We start from the raw sequence: 17,546 nt of genomic DNA, 5'->3' as shown, positions 1-17,546 counted from the left end.
GGTCAGCGTCATTATTGTTCATTTAAATAAATGTGCCACTCTATCAGGACCATCTTCAGCACTGATTTGACTTGGTCTACAAGCACCAGATAATTGGATGGTTTGTTTTTGTATTAAAATATTGTCCTTTTGGAAAATTAGCTTTTTGAAGAAAATTAGCGATTCATGTCATGTTCAAATTTCAAAGACCTCATTGTTTGAGACAATCACACTGATCTTTACTCTTTGAATGTCATTGGAAATATCAGATAATATACTTTTGGATTGTTATCAACAAATAATTGCTTAAAACAGGGTTTCTGCAGGTGAATGCAAATGTAATACATTTTAAGACAAAGTAAAGAAAATGTAAGGAATAAATGGAAAAGAACAATGTCAATAATTGTCTTGTATTAACAACTCGTCAAAGTGTGAAAATACGATTTCCAACTGATCTCTATTACTTTTTAAATCATTTTACAAAAAAAAAAAATAATAATAATATATATATATATATATATATATATATATATATATAATAAATGGCTTAAGGCTTGAATGCCTCCCATCCACTAGAATATGAAAATAATTTTTACTGTATCTTCTGATCACACTGTAAAAAATCTCAGAAAAAACTACCTAATTTATTTATTTGTTTATTTATTTTTTGCAATACATGCAACATTTACTGCCAAAACTCTATACATTTAAGACTTGGATATTTAGACTGCTAAGACCTTTAACTTTGTATAAGACTTTTTAAAACCTTTTTAAGACATGCAGAAACCCTGTTTGAAAAAAACCCACTTTTTGTCTTAAGCATTTTTGTCAGAACACTTGCCGAAGTTTTTCTATTATGATAATTGGATTTCATTGGAAATGGGCTTATTAGACACATTTAACATTCAATTTTAGGAAAGTTGTTCAGAACACAATGGCTTATCAAGCAAGCTATTGTTAGTAACCTCACAGATTCAGTCACAGGTCCTTCATTCTGCTGTGCCAGCGCTTTTAGTAATTAACACAGAGAATGCAGTTAATTCCCATGCATCTCTCCTTGAATTGCTATAATTATACGGCTTACTGAGACCTCCGTTAGACCATGAGCATTGCTGGCACACAAAGTCTGACTTTCTATTTCTGAAGGACTGCGTTTTCCTCTATGAAGGACTCGTCCTCCCGATGCCCTTCTGCCTTTAATGATTCTAATTCCCCATGCAAATACCATTCATTTGCCTCAGTTGAATAATTCTGGCCTCGGTTTAACCCTGAGGCTGTAGTTACTACAGTGCAGAAGAAGACCTGCCACTGGGACCCCATTTTGTAGGTGTGCAGCACCTCACTTGATCATTTCAAAGGCTGATGCTGTCATTGTGTGCCACTATCCATGCATTGAACTGATTAATTATGAGGTCATTAACGGTGTAGTATGTGACAAGCGCTCATGCAGAATGCATCGCTGCACTCCTGTGTGTGTGTGTGTGTGTGTGTGTGTGTGAGTTAGGAAAACTCAACAGGGGTGATAATCTCTCATTACCCATAATCCCTGGTTTGGATCCAGTGCAGTATGGCATGGGATACTCTGATGCTGTATTCTTCCTGGGGCAGATGGAGTGGAGTCAGTCACTCTATATATTACGCCCTGCCACCAGTTCAAAGCAGTCGGGCAAAACGCATTCATCACCATGAAGATGTGGCTACTAAATCAGCGTGATGAGATCCAGATTCAACGCTCCTTGTTTGCATACATCTATAAATCTGTCTTGTTAACAGTCATGTCTTTAAAACTTACATTATAGTGTCATAAAGATTATTTTGACAGTCTAAGGTGATTCATTTTGCATAATTTATTATATGTCGGTATTATATCGGTATAGCCTTTTGTGTGATTTTTGGCTACGTGGGCCGATATTGTAGCCATCTTGGATGTTCACCAACACCTAGTGGTACATTTTTAATTAGTGAAGATTACCGTGGTATTAAATATCATGCTGATGGTCATGTGATTTTGTCATGGCAATAAGTGAAAATAATGGATATATATGTTTATTACTCCAGATGTTTTATTTTAGAAATAAGGTTAAAGAAATCTCATTTAAACTTATACCAACATACCAATTTTTTTTTTGTATGCATAATTATATAATGTTCAATATTTGCATTTGAACGAAAGTGCATGCCAATGTTTATTTAATTTTAAAAATAAATGAATAACTAAAAATGCCAAATTTCTGCTTTTGTTCATCTTTAATAACGTAAATTTCAGTCAGTTCCTTGTACAAAGACTTTTTGCTAAACATCTCCTTTCATTAAATATCTAAACATCTCCATTCCACTGAAGAAGGAAAGTCATACAAGTTTGGAATGACAGAAATATAATTTGAGTGAACTACTGCATCTCTTTAAATAAATGATATTGATGGCATCAAAGTGGAAGGATTAGGAATGAATTCTGGATCAGTACACCTCTAAATATCAACACTAAGGAATACTGAAAGAGTGAGAGTATCTAATTTCACAGATGAGATATCTTACTTTATATTATTGTCTGGAAACATAGTAAGCACATTAGCATTAAACGTCTGCCAGCCTCGGGCAAATGCACGAACAGAGCAGATAGATAAATGTTTCAGAGGACTCTCTGTGGGACTTCTCTGAAGGCACAGAGAAAGAGTCTCTCTAATATGAAATGGAGATTTTAATATACTTTAAAGACACCCTCAATAGCAAATAAAATTTTAGTTTTGTCTCATTATTGCAGGCTAGAATTGGTCTGTGTGCTTGGGGCAAGATGGATCACCAGTGGGCTTATTACCATTATTAGCACATTTAGTGCTAGTCCCTGTTGCCAACCTTGCTGATTGTAGGAAAACATCTCCCTAATAACCTTAACGAGAATAATGCCCCAGGATGCGCCATGTCCTCCTTAGAGAGAGGGTATAATGTGCTGGAGGCCACACATCCGCTATCCCTCCCAAAGTCACCCGCACTGCTCCTCCTGTCTCGTTGGCTCCGGTTTCTTTGCTGTGGGGCAGTAATCTCCTGTCTGCTCCACTTTACCATACCATGAGAATTACATCCACAAGGAACCGAGCCACAAATTGTTCAGATGGATGGAGCGTAAAATTGATAAGAATATTAAATTTGCCATTTGACAATGCTATGGCATCTATAACCTGCAGTAAAGTCCACCGGAGTGATGGATACACCAGAAGAATATAGCTTTGTTTATATTGCATGATGGTAGGAATTTTAGTGCTTTTGTTATCCAATAATTATGTTGGAATAAATTGGGGGAGAAAGGATTGTTTTGACTGGGCTGTATAGTCATGCTGTTAGTTGACATATTGATATTTTGTTTATTTGTTTAACTCAAAGCCTAAATCAGGAATTAATTACTAATTTACATATGAAAGCGAAAGGTGGCAGTTTCGTTTAAACCATCCAGCATGTTAAACACATTTTGTCGTGAGTACTTCATTTTAAATGGTCCTACGGTCGGTGTGACGAATTCATTTTTTAGAGTAAAAAACTCAATTACTGCGAGTTCATAAAAACTGCATGTGGAAGAAATTGTTTTAGATGAATTATAGCAACTCCAGGACACTGCTGAAGATGTCAATCACTCAGCCACGTGCTGAAGCAACAGAAGCTCAGAGCGTTTTGTGGAGTGAGGCGCTGCCCCCTACAGGACGTGAAGGAGAACTGCGCCGCAGACGTCACGCGCGCGGTGAATCAGTGGGATCATGCGCTGAGAGACAAACAAGGAGAACGAGACCTTTGAGTGGAGCGATAGACACTTAGGCTCAGGCAGTTAGATAGAGAAACTAATTTTACATTGAATTGAAGAGAAAAACAAAGTCACTAAGTTAAGTTATCATGGCATCTCTGTTTAAAAAGAAGACAGCTGACGGTAAGTCACTTTGTTAATTGTTTTATTATAGTTTTTAATGGTCAGTTTACACCTGTCTGCCTGCTGCATCTTTTGAAACTTTATCAGCATGTTTCACCAGCTTCGCTACATACGGAAGTCACAGTCAATATTTGCTACATGTGTTTATATAGATGTATTTGTTATTAATAATGACTGTGAATAAACAGTAGCCTACTTTCATTATAATAACAGGTGTTTCATTAAAAATAAATATGACAGTTGTGCTTATGTGTCTGTCCGTGGTCCATGCGTTGTGTCTTCTAACATTAACATTACATTTTTTTACTTTTTTTAACATAAATGATTATCCACTGTACCAAAAGTGAAAACGATTAATACCATTATTTCATTGTAAAAAACAAAGCCACTCATCAAGATTAGTCAGTATCATGTTGGTTACCTCATTTACAGGTCTTTTTAGATTCTTTTACATTGTTTTTTTTTTTTTTTTTTTTACATTATAGATGTTTATTATATTGAGAGCTCAACATGCAAAGCAAACATTTCCTCAGTGGACAGCACTAGTCTGTGATGATCAAATTGAGTTCTGAATATATGGCATAGTTAGCTGTTTATCTGCCTCAAGACTCAACTGATCATTGTATCATTCAAACACTTCCATTTAAACCTGTCTCCAATAGAAACACTCATTCATGCAGCTTGACCTTACTGACTTTTTTAGATTCTGCATAGTCGCCATCCTAATTTTAGAAAATGTTTTAAAGTTCCTTTTGATTCTTATTTGTATTTTTTTTTTTGCTTTTATCAGCCATAAAAATAGCTTCTGCCTATACAGACTTATGCACATATAGTCTGTAATAAATGACCGATGATTATCAGTAAAGCAGAAGAGTTGGAGGTAAACTGATATAAAATCATATAAAATCAATCACTCACGTTCTGATGCTGTTGTCATGGTCAAGTTGAATTCCCATCATTCCCGAGCCTTTGTCCTCTTGACCTTCGTGCCAAGGTGAGCCAAGCGTCATGGTGCCAAAGTATCCTCTCAGATGGCAGAGTTGCTTTAGCTCAGCGAGTTTTGTGGACGATAACCCTCCCTCAATACTACGTTTTCGATACGTCATCTTTTGCGTAGATTGTACGTGTACACAAACTCTCTCATCAAGGTTTAGGGATGGGCAAGTATCAAAATTATTATGATAATTATGTAAAAAAAATACTTTCAAACTCTTTGTGACTTTTTTGTACTTTTCCTACTTTTGTACAATACTAATGAAGTGTTCGTTTCTCTTTATTATTGACATGTATGTAGAATTATATCCACATTTTTTACATACATTTAATACATATTTAATACTTTTCAGAATTTAAAATTAATATTTAAACAACAATTAGATTTTTCTTTTTACTTATATTCTTATATTACTTTTATATATATTTTTTTTCTTTTATGATTTGCTAATAACTGATCAATTTGCAAGGTTTTTCTTTTTCCTATCTTATTTTTAACATTTAAATATTTTTTTTTTTTTACTTTTTAATTTATTAATTCATTTACTTGTTGACTACTACATCTTTTCCCCTCCTTTTTTAGTTACAACTATGAATTATCTTACAAGACTCCACTCTTTACTACTTTATACATTTTCTTGTATTTTCTTTAACCCGTTGTCCTCCTATACACCCTCTGTTGCTTCTAATATTGTAAAAAGTAAAGTCGTGACGTATTGTCAAGTATGGTGACCCATACTCGAAATTGGTGCTCTGCGTTTAACCCATCCAAGTGCACACACAGCAGTGAGTAGTGAACAAATGCACACACACACACCATGAACACACACCCGGAGCAGTGGGCAGCCATGCTGCGGCGCCCGTGGAGTAATTGGGGGTTCGGTGCCTTGCTCAAGGGCACCTCAATTGTGGTATTGAGGGTGGAGAGAACATTCACTCCCCCCACCTACAATCCCTGCCGGCCGGGGACTCGAACCCGCAACCTTTCGATTACGAGTCCGACTCTCTAACCATTAGGCCACGACTTCCCCTGTCTGTTTTTTGTTTGTTTAACCTCACGGGATGTTATGATATGATTGGCATTCATGAGGGCACATGTTGGGCTGATTGCTGTGTAGGAGAGCGTATCTTCCCTATAGGCATTGTGGCTGCACTCTGCCATCCTTAGAGGTGGAGATGAAGAGGAACCTTATGTTCAGTGCATGTGTTTAGCTTGTCCCTCAAATGCATGGAAACAGGAAGAGCATGATCTTGCTGGCTTTGCTCCCAAACAATGTTTTTTTTGGCTCCCTGGTCTCATGCAAGCACATAACAGTTTCATAATATTCAGATCCAATATAGACTGTGAATTAAGCCCATTTAACTGCTCTTGTGGTAAAGGTGCCTAAATAGATTTTCTTCCTGAAACCGGAGTATATCAGTTTTTCTTGACCAAAAATACTATCTGTATTCTTCAACAACAAAAAATAGTAATACAAACAAATTTAACTTAAGCGGCGATAATTATTGTAAGCATGATGTGGAAGGACTATTATTTTAAAGGATGCTTACCTGTTTATTTTATTTTTTGTTTTATTTTATTTTAATCAAGTATAAAACAAAATCACACAATACCTGCAAACTGCTCATATTTTCTTTAGAAGTTAGTTATTACTAAAAAATATAATGCAAACAGTAATAATGAAAAATATTTTTACAATTTAATTTTTTTTATATTTAGTTTTATATTTGATTGTGTTTTAAAATGTAATTTATTCCTGTGATGCAAAGCTGAATTTTCAGCATCAATACTGATCCTTCAGAAATCATTCTAATATGCTGATCTGATGGCCAAGAAACAATTATTATTATTAATGTTGAAACAGTTCTGCTGATACTTAAAAAAAAAAACATTTTGTAACAATTCACCATATAGTCTTCAATCATACTTTTGAACAGTAATGTGTGTGTGTGTGTGTGTGTGTGTGTGTGTATGTATGTATGTGTATATATATATATATATATATATATATATATAAAATGTATATAAAAATTGTGTAAATAAGTTGTAGCAGAACTTTTGCATTGTTACTGTAAACTGTCAGCCAAAAGCCTTTACATTTTATTTTTTTTTGTGGCTGAATAAGAGAGAGACTAAAGGAGGAGGAGAAAAAAACTCTCAGTTTCAGATCAGTGAACTGTATGAAGATTTTCTAGACGGTTTTATTGCATGTTTTTCTCTGCCCTATCCTGTCACAGATATCATTAAAGAGCAGTCCAAAGAGCTGAGAGGCACCCAGAGACAAATCACCAGAGACAGAGCTGCCCTGGAGAGACAGGAGAGGCAAATGGTAAGTGGAACAAAGCAGTTTCATATCAGTTGACTTCAACTCCCAACGTCCACCTCTTCCCTCCAGCACCATGCGTCGCTGCTTATGCCAGAAAATCCCTCTTTGATTTGTTTTTAATGCATCAAAGAATAGAGTTAGCTAATTTATTTATTTTTGATCATCCTGTTAATTGCACTTAGAAACAGGTAGATTACGTGGCCTAAAACAGTTCAAAACTGTTCATGGCTCAATACTCATGAGGATGGCTTGAGCGTTATTGTCGGCCCACCACACTGTTAAAACTCAGAGGAATCCAACACTCCCGCTCACTCTCTCCATTTACGTTAATTGTTTCTATGTAAACACCAAAATGTGCATAATTGCTTCCCAAGAGGGGTGTTCTTTTTCTTCATCTTTATTGTAATTCGACGTGGATATGCTGTGTTGTCTATTTCATTTTTAAAAAATATATCATATATATTAAAAGATAGCTGCAGGGCGGTCATGTGCCGCTGCTTTAATATCCCACACACGTTGAAAAGCTGGGGTATAATTTAAAGAGGTTTTAGATGGTGAGGAAATGATAAAAACATTTTGAGTTTTGGGTGAACTGTTTCTGTTCTTCACCCCTAAAAAAACTGCTCCAGATGGCGTCATATCTATCAACTGCTGGATAATTATTAGTCATCTGATGTGGGTCATACTTTTCATTATCTGGTTTCTGAAAGGGTTTTGTTAAGCACATCAGTCTGTCACTTTTATTCTAGTTTTTCAATCCATGGTGCTGCCTAGCGGCTGACGTGACAATAAAACATCTCTAATAGGCTTGATGCTACAGCTTCATCTCACTCAGCTCTCTATACATGAATATTTATAATGATGGCACATCATTTTTTATCATGGCAAAACAGTAAAAAATGCCCTATTCCAGTCATATTTTGTTTAATGACAGGCAAACATGGGCAATATAGGCAGAATCTGTCATGTAACGTCGTTGTGTGTTAAAGTAGGACAGTGCTGTGTGTGTGTATGAACGCAGTTAATGTGGCTGCTTGTATTTTGCTTAGCAGGCATCATGTGAGGTGAGTGCAGCACCTGCTCTAATGTGTGTATCATTAGAGTTCATTCTGTCTAATGTGTCTGTTTAGCTGATCAGCATGAGTTTACCTGAGAGACTAACATTAAGAGCACACAGGAGAAAACAGGATCTGCTGAGGTAAATGTTGAAAAGAATATGCCTGGGATTTACATTATGGATATAATAATGACTGACTTTAAGGTGAATTTGATCATTTCTGGACAACTATTGGAACCAAACAGAACTGCAAACTTATATATTATTATTTACCATTTTATTTCTTTATTATCTATTTTAATATATTTTAAAATGTAATTTATTCCTATGATGATAATGCGGAATTTTCAGCATCATTTCTCCAGTTTTTAGTGTTACAGGATCTTTTAGAAATCATCCTAATATTTGGAAACGTTAATTATCATCAATGTTGAAAACACTTGTGCTGTTTCATATTTTTGTGGAAACCGTGATGCATTTTTCAAGATTTTTTGATGAATAATAAGTTCAACAGCGTTTATTTGAAAGAGAAATTAGAAATTAACATTAGAAATGTCTTGACTGTCCCTTTTAGTTGAATAAATGATACACTTCTCAAAACACTTCTTCCACATCATTGGTTGAGACTGAAATGTACATGTCAGACCTCTCAAAAAGAGTGTTTTGGAATTGTTCACTCTCTTTGCAATGCCAACCTACTGATGGCTTAATTTCATAAAATTTGCCAGATCCCGCTAGAAAATTCAGCAGCCAGGTCTGACAAAACAAGCATAAAAATAAACCCAAATTCAGGATCAGAAAGCTCTCGGATTTCATAAAAAAACATCTTAATTTGTCTTAAGATGAACGAAGGTCTTACAGGTTTGGAAGTACATGAGGGTGAGTGAATAATGACAGAAACTATCCCTTTAATGCTCTCCATCATGTGATCACATGTTAATTTCTGGAAATGATTGACTTTCCATTAAGCTGACATTTCCAGTTACCAGATGCTAGTTTGGACAGGGTTTTTATTTGAAAAATATTTGTCTAATCGCACATTATTTTCTAAATACGTTGAAAAAGAAATAGTCTTTAGTGCTGCGAATGGAGTGTGTTGTAGTGTTTTCTAAGTGTTGCAGGCTTTCATTCTGACGTGCACACACTCTCATGGGAGATCTCTGCAGACACACACACTCAGTTTTCCCACATTACACCTGAAAAACACCTAACTGCTTGAAGTTCCTCAGGGCAGAGAGCTGTTTTCAGATGTTTGCTAATGTAACCTCTGGGTCTAAACAAGTAAACATGCCACAAGTTGGTCATGGACATGTCTGAGTGACTTGTTGTTCTGTCTTAGAAGTCAAAACTTAATTTTGTTCCATGTAGAAACACCCATTGTTCACTGGATGTGTTTATTCTTAACAGGAAATGGAAATCAAAAAAATGGCCAAGACTGGAAACCGAGAAGCCTGCAAGATACTAGCCAAACAGCTCGTACAGCTCAGAAAACAGAAGAACCGAACCTACGCCGTGAGCTCTAAGGTCACGTCCATGTCCACGCAAACAAAGGTCATGAACTCTCAGATGAAGATGGCTGGAGCCATGTCTACCACAGCAAAGGTAAGATGCTCAAATCTCCGAATGGATCTGCATGACTACCAAATTAGTTATTCCATTGCTGTCCATGGAGGACTTCGGTGGGACCTCCTCATTTACAGGGCTCTACAACAGTCCCAGTTCTCCCCCACCCCAGATGACAGCTCTGTATTATTCACATGTTGCCTGATGTTCCCGGGAAGTGCTGGAAAAACAGAATCCCTTATGTAGCGAAGAACTTCAAAAGAATCCTTAAACAGGGTTTAATTATCATGTCGTTGAGGGGCTCCTACTTCACTGCTATTATTGTGACCCAGTTTATGTAGTTTCTGCTCTACATTTAGAAAGAACTCTTATCAGGGCAATCTCTCTGTGTTGATTCACACTGTCCTTATTACTGTTCATTTAGGGTTTTTCTATGATTCTTGAACAGAATTTGAAATATGAGACTTGCTCTTCCTCTATGGGATTTAGAGCAGATGAATTAATTGGATTATCTGTTTTTTTAAATAAATGTGATGTCAATCAACCAGAAGGACATTATAAATGCAATATATATGGTGGTTTTCTTTGTTTTAAGCAAGCTCTCTTAAGGACTTGTTTAATGAGATCTTTCCAGAAGTTTTTGAATTTTTATATGTATATAATATAACGTTTTTATTGAATTTGGGTAATTTTATGATTATTTAATTTGATGAAATAAAATGAATTATAAGAGAATTTAAGCAGAATTTAACCTCCTCACTGGAATTCAAACCTGAGCTGTTAAAACATAGCATTTTAAATTTAATTTTTATAAAGAAGTTTTTTCTCAGCTGGTTTTAATTAGTAAGTTTTTATTTCAATTTTAGTTAATGTTTTAGTAATTTGGTTGTGTTTTTATTATTAGTTTATTAGGTTTTTTTTTTTTTTAGCGTGGTTATCTGTAGTTATTTCAGTACATTAAATTAAGCTAAAATGAAAATATGAATGAACCATTACTTTTTAGCTGAAAAAAAGGTTTATGTTCTTTATAATTTATGTTATTTCAAGTAATGAGATTTTCTTATTGTTTTATTGTTTTTTGTTTTGTTTTAGTTAACTATAATAACCCTGCTAAATAATTTTTCAGAATTGTAGTTAAGATAATGTATTGATCATTAAAATATTGAAATACATTTCCATCAATTTTATTTTATACAACTCTATATGTATTTGGCATAAAATAGTAATTTTGTACAGCTTTTGCCATGAGAATAGTCTCAGTTGTTCACATGGCATTAAAATCTTAACAACTTGCCTTTGTCTTAAGCCTAATTGTTACACTTTAAGTTTTGCATGAGATGGTTAGGTTTATTCATTTTAGCTCTGGAGACACTATTTTGTTGAATAAGAAGACATCCAAATACACAGTGTGCACTTCTAAAGCACGTCTTATCTTTACCAATCACTACAGGCATGTAGTGGCATCACATAAAATGCAGTTTCAGTCATTTAAATTCAGTCTCTGACTGCTCATTGAGGGGGTGTTGTTTTTCTCACTCATTTACAAGCCGTTCCTGTACGCAAGAATCAATGTGTGTGTGTGTGTGTCCAATCCATATTGCATGAGGAAGGAAGCTATTAATATTTCCTCACCTGATTGATAATGCATCATGGGTTTTGTAGTCAATCATAAGAAGGTAGCTGGTGTAATAGATATGAGATGGGTGATATTGAGGCTGTGTGTAAATAATTCTCTGTAATAAGATAGGACTCTTCCTGTGTGTGTCTGCCCGGTCACCGTCTAGAAGTCCAGAGGGACAGAAAAACACACTTCTGTCCATGCAACCTATTGCTATGTTCTGTGTCATCTACTTTCTGTACTCCCCCTTCTCACCAAATGGTGTGAAGTTTAAATTTATGGTGAGCTGCATTCAGAATGTATTCGTCCGTGGTGGATTTTTGTCAGCGTTTGTGTTATATTTATTATTGTTTTGTGCACCGTAAGGATACTCTATTTATTCTCTGAGAGTGTGATGGATGGCTTGAACTCTTTCTGTCTTTCAGACTATGCAGACTGTTAATAAAATATTGGACCCCAAGAAGACGCTACAGACGATGCAGGACTTCCAGAAGGAGAACTTAAAAATAGGAATGACGGAGGACATGAGTAAGTTCTTTGACATGCCTGACACATAGAGGCTGGATCAAATGATGGATCTGTTCAGGGGAAATAAATGATGCTAAGTGATATACTGACTATTTATTATCTATTGAGTTGCAATGTATTTTTTAAATTCACCTTACCATATAATTACGCATAGTCAGGATAGCAAAATAAAAAGGCTTATCAGCACTTCCCATATCTTACTTCACATCATAAGCTATTCATCCAGTCAACTTTGGCACATTTTATCTATCGCCTGGCTGAAGCAGCGAAAAATAAGGTAGATGCCAACCTGGACAGATTGTGTGACATGCTCTCATCCTCAAAAACCATGTATAAAACTGCATAAATTAAAAGAAAATATGAATCAGACAACATAAAAACTGTCTCACTTGCATCAAGGGCAGTTTGTGCACACAGTGAGTTCTGTGCAGTGAATTATTGGCTACAGACCGCATGAAACCATCCAAATTCGTTATTGTGCAATTAACAATTTTGGCACTGTGTTGGGTTGTCACTAGTTTTCAGTAGCTAGATCTTACGGCAAAAGTCCTAGTCCACATTGTAGCAAAAACTGCCTGTTTAGACTGGAAGAGATAGTTTGAGTGTCATGTTTTTATGTGCCATTTAGGGTGGGTTTTACAGAAAATGCTGAAAAAACTGTAGATAAATAATTTCAAAATCAATAATGACTAAGGATAATAATGAATTAGGAGAATAAATTAATTAATTAGTAAAAAAAAATTATAAAAATGAGTTGCTAGTAAGTACTTCAAACAAAATTCTACAGTTTGATGCCACTAACCCGAGATCCTCAGAAGCTCTTGTTCAATCTCTTACCTCGCAAACAAACTTGATTTCCAGTTGGATTAATAAACGTTAAAGGGATAGTTCACCCAAAGATGAAAATTCTGTCATTAATTACTCACCTTCATGTCGTTCCAAACTTGTGAGACCTTCGTTCATCTTCAGAACACAAATTAAGATATTTTTGATGAAATGTGAGAGCTTTCTGACCCTCCATAGACAGCAACGCAACTGACACGTTCAAAGGTAGTAAGGACATCATTAAAATAGTCCATGTGACATCAGTGATTCAACCGTAATTTTAAGAAGCTACGAGAATACTTTTTATGTGCAAAGAAGACAAAAATAATGACTTTATTCAACCATTTCTTCTCTTCCTCATCAATCTTCAACGTGAGTTCACGAGAGTATCACGAAGCATGTGTGTGCATTCCTCTGCTTGTAAACAAGCCGCAGCGCATGTGTGCTCTACGTCAGCAGCACCACACGCATGCGTCATGGTACTGTCATGAATGCGCAGTGGAGAATGATACGGGAGAGAAGAATCGTTGAATAAACGATTGTTTGTTTTGTTTGCGCACAAAAAGTATTCTCGTACCTTCATAAAATTACAGCTGAATTACTATGCCCTTACTACTTTTCTGTGACTTGAACATGGCAATACCCTTGCTGTCTATGGAGGGTCAGAAAACTCTTGGATTTCATCAAAAACATCTTAATTTGTGTTTAGAAGGTGAAGGAAAGTTTTACAGGTCTGGAATGGCATAAGAGTGAATAATTAATGACATAATTTTTGGGTGAACTATCCCTTTAATTCCATCTGGATCCTTAAACAAAACCAGTTCAGACTCACTGGTCTAGAGATTGGGTTATTCTGTCAAATTTCACCAACTTCTACAACTTTCTGTCCATAGTCAACGATACACTGGATGAGATTTTTGATGAATCGGGTGATGAGGAAGAAAGCCAGGACATCGTGAACCAGGTGCTGGATGAGATCGGTATAGAGATCTCAGGAAAGGTAAGATGCTTTCTTTCTGTCTGCACTGTTCTAGCGACGGCCCCAGCGGCGGCTTTCAGCAGATGGCTGGACTCTGGCTGTGATTACTGTAGGCCTTTCTTTAGATTCATGAGATGCAGAATCATTGTTTCTGATTACAGCAGATGTGTATTCCCTTGGGCCAAAATGTAATACTCATATTACCATATTTCACAGATTCTTTGTCCTGTTTTTCCCCAAATAAAGTGCTTGGGCTCTGTTTCTATAGAACAGTTGGGATAAACAATGATCATATTTGATTGGCGCCACATCTATTGCCTACAACTACAATTAAACAGAGGCTTATGCTGGTGGAGTTCCAGCTTTAGGTGAGCTGTGAAATCTGAAGTTTTACTGCTCTAATAAAGGGCTACAATTGTTATTGTTTCCGCAGATGGTAAGAGCCCCCTCAGCAGGGAAGATCCTCCCTGGCGCCTCCCCAGCAAAGTCTAAAGCTGCCACCATCTCAGACGCCGAGATCGAGAGACAGCTGAAGGCTCTGGAAATGGACTAAATCTCGTCGCCCTCCACACATTCATACCCACTGCCACCAAAGGACTCAGAGTGGGAAAAGGGATAAATGAAAGAAGAATGTCAACAAACATATCATTATTGGAGCATGGCAGTGAGTTACTAGAGGAGATTCTGTGGTCAGATATATACAGCAGATTTAGAGGTTCTGACAAAATGCTCTCCAGATCTGCTGCACATATTTAAAGGTGAAGGATGTAATTTTTGCACCACTAGAGGCTCCAAATGGAGCATGATTGGGTGGGGCAGAGCTATCTGTTTAGGCAACCAATAGCAAATTAGGGGGTGGGGGTATTGAAAAATGAATGGCCAAAATCGCATACTTCCCTACTATATAGTATGTAAACAGAGCACTATGTACAAATTCACTGTATTCATAAAATAGTAGACTAAATTTATCCGGGTGACCTACTACATTCTGAAGTGCACATCTGATTTTACTATCCCATTTGTAGTGGATTTGTGAATAACAGTGTAGTGGGACAACTGACACTGGTATGTCACATAACAATGATAACATGGCAAATATAGTACATCTGGATTGCATTCACACTATTAGAGCATACTTTTGTAACAGTCTGTTTGATTCTGGTTGTGTGCAAAAATTACACACTTTACTTTTAATTTTAAAGGGTGCTATTACTGTGACCATGAATTGTCCTTTAAATCCTTTAAATGTACACAAACATTGGAAGATTTGGTACTCCATGGGATTCCCATGCATTATAGGGCTAATCATCTCATGTCATGTTAGTTAAAAGATCATTATGTGTATTTTCATGTCTTTTTAGGTTATGTATGACTTAAGGAAGTAAGTTACGGAAAACAGTTTTCCTTTGCAGGGAGGTTTGGTATAAACTCTTGCATACATACAAATCATATCTTGCATGAGAATATTTGTTGATATGATAATGTGATGAAGTATTTACTTGTCAACCTTGAAACAATCCAACCATTGAGACCCTTCTACTGTCTGATGAGCAAAACTAAAACTGTAGTTTCGTAATGGTCACAATGGTACAACTTGAATGATGTGCAACATACCATCATACCATGTCAATGCTGTGAAAATATTTTGAAGAGAATTTCAAATTTTGGGATTTCAAACTCAGACATTTGCACTGATTTCCAGTAGTTGCTGAAAGTCAAAATAAGTCTGCAGAGTTCGGGAAGTCGGAATTGACCGATTTCACAGAAAATCACAGTGTATGATGGGCACAGACCACAGTTTTTGAGCTTCAGACCATGAGTCCATCCAATTGGAGGAGATCAAATGTCATGTTTTAAAATCTGCTTGGATTGTATTCCAGCCTTTAGAAGAACTACAGTATAAGTTTTTCTTTTCAACTTCATCTGTATGTATTTCTCATCACTATTTAAAAATAGTGTTTTTTTTTTTTCATTCTAGCCAATAGTGTGTATATAAATGTACAGTTTATGCTTTGATTTGATTTTCTAATTAATAAAGTACCTTCATATTTGTGTTAGTAGTCAAAAATGTTATGCACCTCTACAATTGTTCTAATGGCCTTTCAGAGCATTTCATTAAATTAGACATCATTAGTCATAATCATAATGAAACATGGTTTTTAAATAAGGTCTTAATGAGTTTGTAGAGTGACCTTTCTTAAATGAACCATGGTGCAGTCCATTAATTTTAAAGTAATTTAATATGGTATGGTATGGTGTAACTGCTGCAAGCGTTTCTGTAGGACTGCAAAACTTGTCAAGTGCAGAATCAGCTGGAATACATATGGAAAAAATCAATAATTCTATTGTGTTTATGTTTTTTTTATATGATTGTGTATGATATATACTGAAAATGTCAAATCCTGCCAACATTATCCCAGAGTACACTGTATTTATTGCATTATTAGATCACATGGGGCAGTAAGGGATGTGTTGCTGACACAGTCAATGCAGGAGATGATGATCATATAGATCATCAGCCATATCTCGCTGCTGAGAGAGCGCTTGTGTGCAGGTGAGAGGCTGTGCTGCCTCATTATAACACTGTCAGGAACAATGTAATACTGTAAATAATCCCTCAGTAAAACCCAGCAGAGCTCTGATGATTCCACTGCATGCAGTAGATAACAAATTAAACACATGCCACATACACATGATAGATGCTTAATTCTCTCCCAATGCAATGATGTTTGATTATATCTAATAATCTGAATCACAACAGACTTACCATGTTGTTACAATTCATGCGAAGCATGTAATTGACATTATAATGCCTAACAGATTGCTGCAGAGCGGCTAATGACTTGCAAGATCTTATTATAACCAAGCATGACCACATTATTAGTCATTTATTTCGACAAATTTATCATTTCTTTACAAATTACAGTACATCACAAAAAGGTTTGCTTGCTTCATACAAAACTCTACAGTGCAATGACACATTTCCAGGATATGCTTTCAGAATATTTGCATATTTTGCTAATATATTAAACTTTGATTGGAATGCATTCAAATATATGATGAATAAATTATTTTAAATACTTTTAAAAAGTTTCAAGATGGTATTCTGCCCTTATAAGCAATTTTAAATATTATCTTCAGGTCAAAAAATCACAAGTATCCCATTTGAGAGCAAAAACACTCTTTTATAAAAAAAAAATAAATGTGAAAAATGTTATTTATTTTAATAGCTGAAGTTTTTTCCAGTGAAGGGGCTGCTTACATCGTCTTATTCATTAAAGAAATAAAATAAAATAAAATGCAATTTGGACACTAATTTATAAATGTCACTGCATTATATAACCTTTATTTTAACCTTTTCAAACTAAACATTTAACAAAACTTTAAACAAAATATATATATATATATATACAAATTGTATTTGGACACTAAACGCACCCCTTAAAATCTATGAATGTCAATATATGACACAATATCAAACCAATTGGCATTTATTTTAACCTGTTTAAAAAAACAATTTACAAAAGTCATCAGAAATTTGTCGGGATTTAAATGATAAAACCGAGGATGTTCATTAACAAGAGAAAGTATTGTGGCACTAAGTATTTGTAAAATGTTAGTGGATCAAATGTTCATGAATTAGTTAATGTGATTCTCCACACCTCTAATTGCTCTGATAGGACTCCTGTGTGAACTTGAGGAGAACTGACTTTATACATCTTCTAAATACGCCTAGAGACCTTTTCAAACTTGTCACTGGTTTG

At 35.6% G+C, this 17,546-nt stretch overlaps 1 protein-coding gene across 1 annotated transcript; it reads left to right on the top strand.

The window, feature by feature from the left end:
- Positions 1-3,720: 3,720 nt before the first annotated feature.
- On the top strand, positions 3,721-15,834 carry LOC306877321 (charged multivesicular body protein 2b-like). The gene is made up of 6 exons (XM_079429023.1): positions 3,721-3,892; positions 7,124-7,215; positions 9,677-9,871; positions 11,876-11,978; positions 13,697-13,803; positions 14,216-15,834. Exons 1-6 carry the CDS (start codon positions 3,859-3,861, stop codon positions 14,333-14,335), a joined length of 651 nt encoding a protein of 216 aa, XP_079285149.1. The 5' UTR covers positions 3,721-3,858; the 3' UTR covers positions 14,336-15,834.
- Positions 15,835-17,546: the final 1,712 nt, after the last annotated feature.

Source organism: Barbus barbus (genome assembly GCF_936440315.1).
Source record: "Barbus barbus genome assembly, chromosome: 11".
Taxonomy (NCBI): domain Eukaryota; kingdom Metazoa; phylum Chordata; class Actinopteri; order Cypriniformes; family Cyprinidae; genus Barbus; species Barbus barbus.
Note: the sequence above shows the minus strand (reverse complement) of the source record. Positions and strands in the feature narration are given on the sequence as shown.

Coding starts and splice junctions, on each gene's coding strand:
- LOC306877321 (XM_079429023.1), top strand. CDS start 3,859: ATGGCATCTCTGTTTAAAAAGAAGACAGCTGACG. Junction 7,216..9,676: donor AGAGACAGGAGAGGCAAATG/GTAAGTGGAACA, acceptor TATTCTTAACAG/GAAATGGAAATCAAAAAAAT. Junction 11,979..13,696: donor AGGAATGACGGAGGACATGA/GTAAGTTCTTTG, acceptor TTCTGTCCATAG/TCAACGATACACTGGATGAG.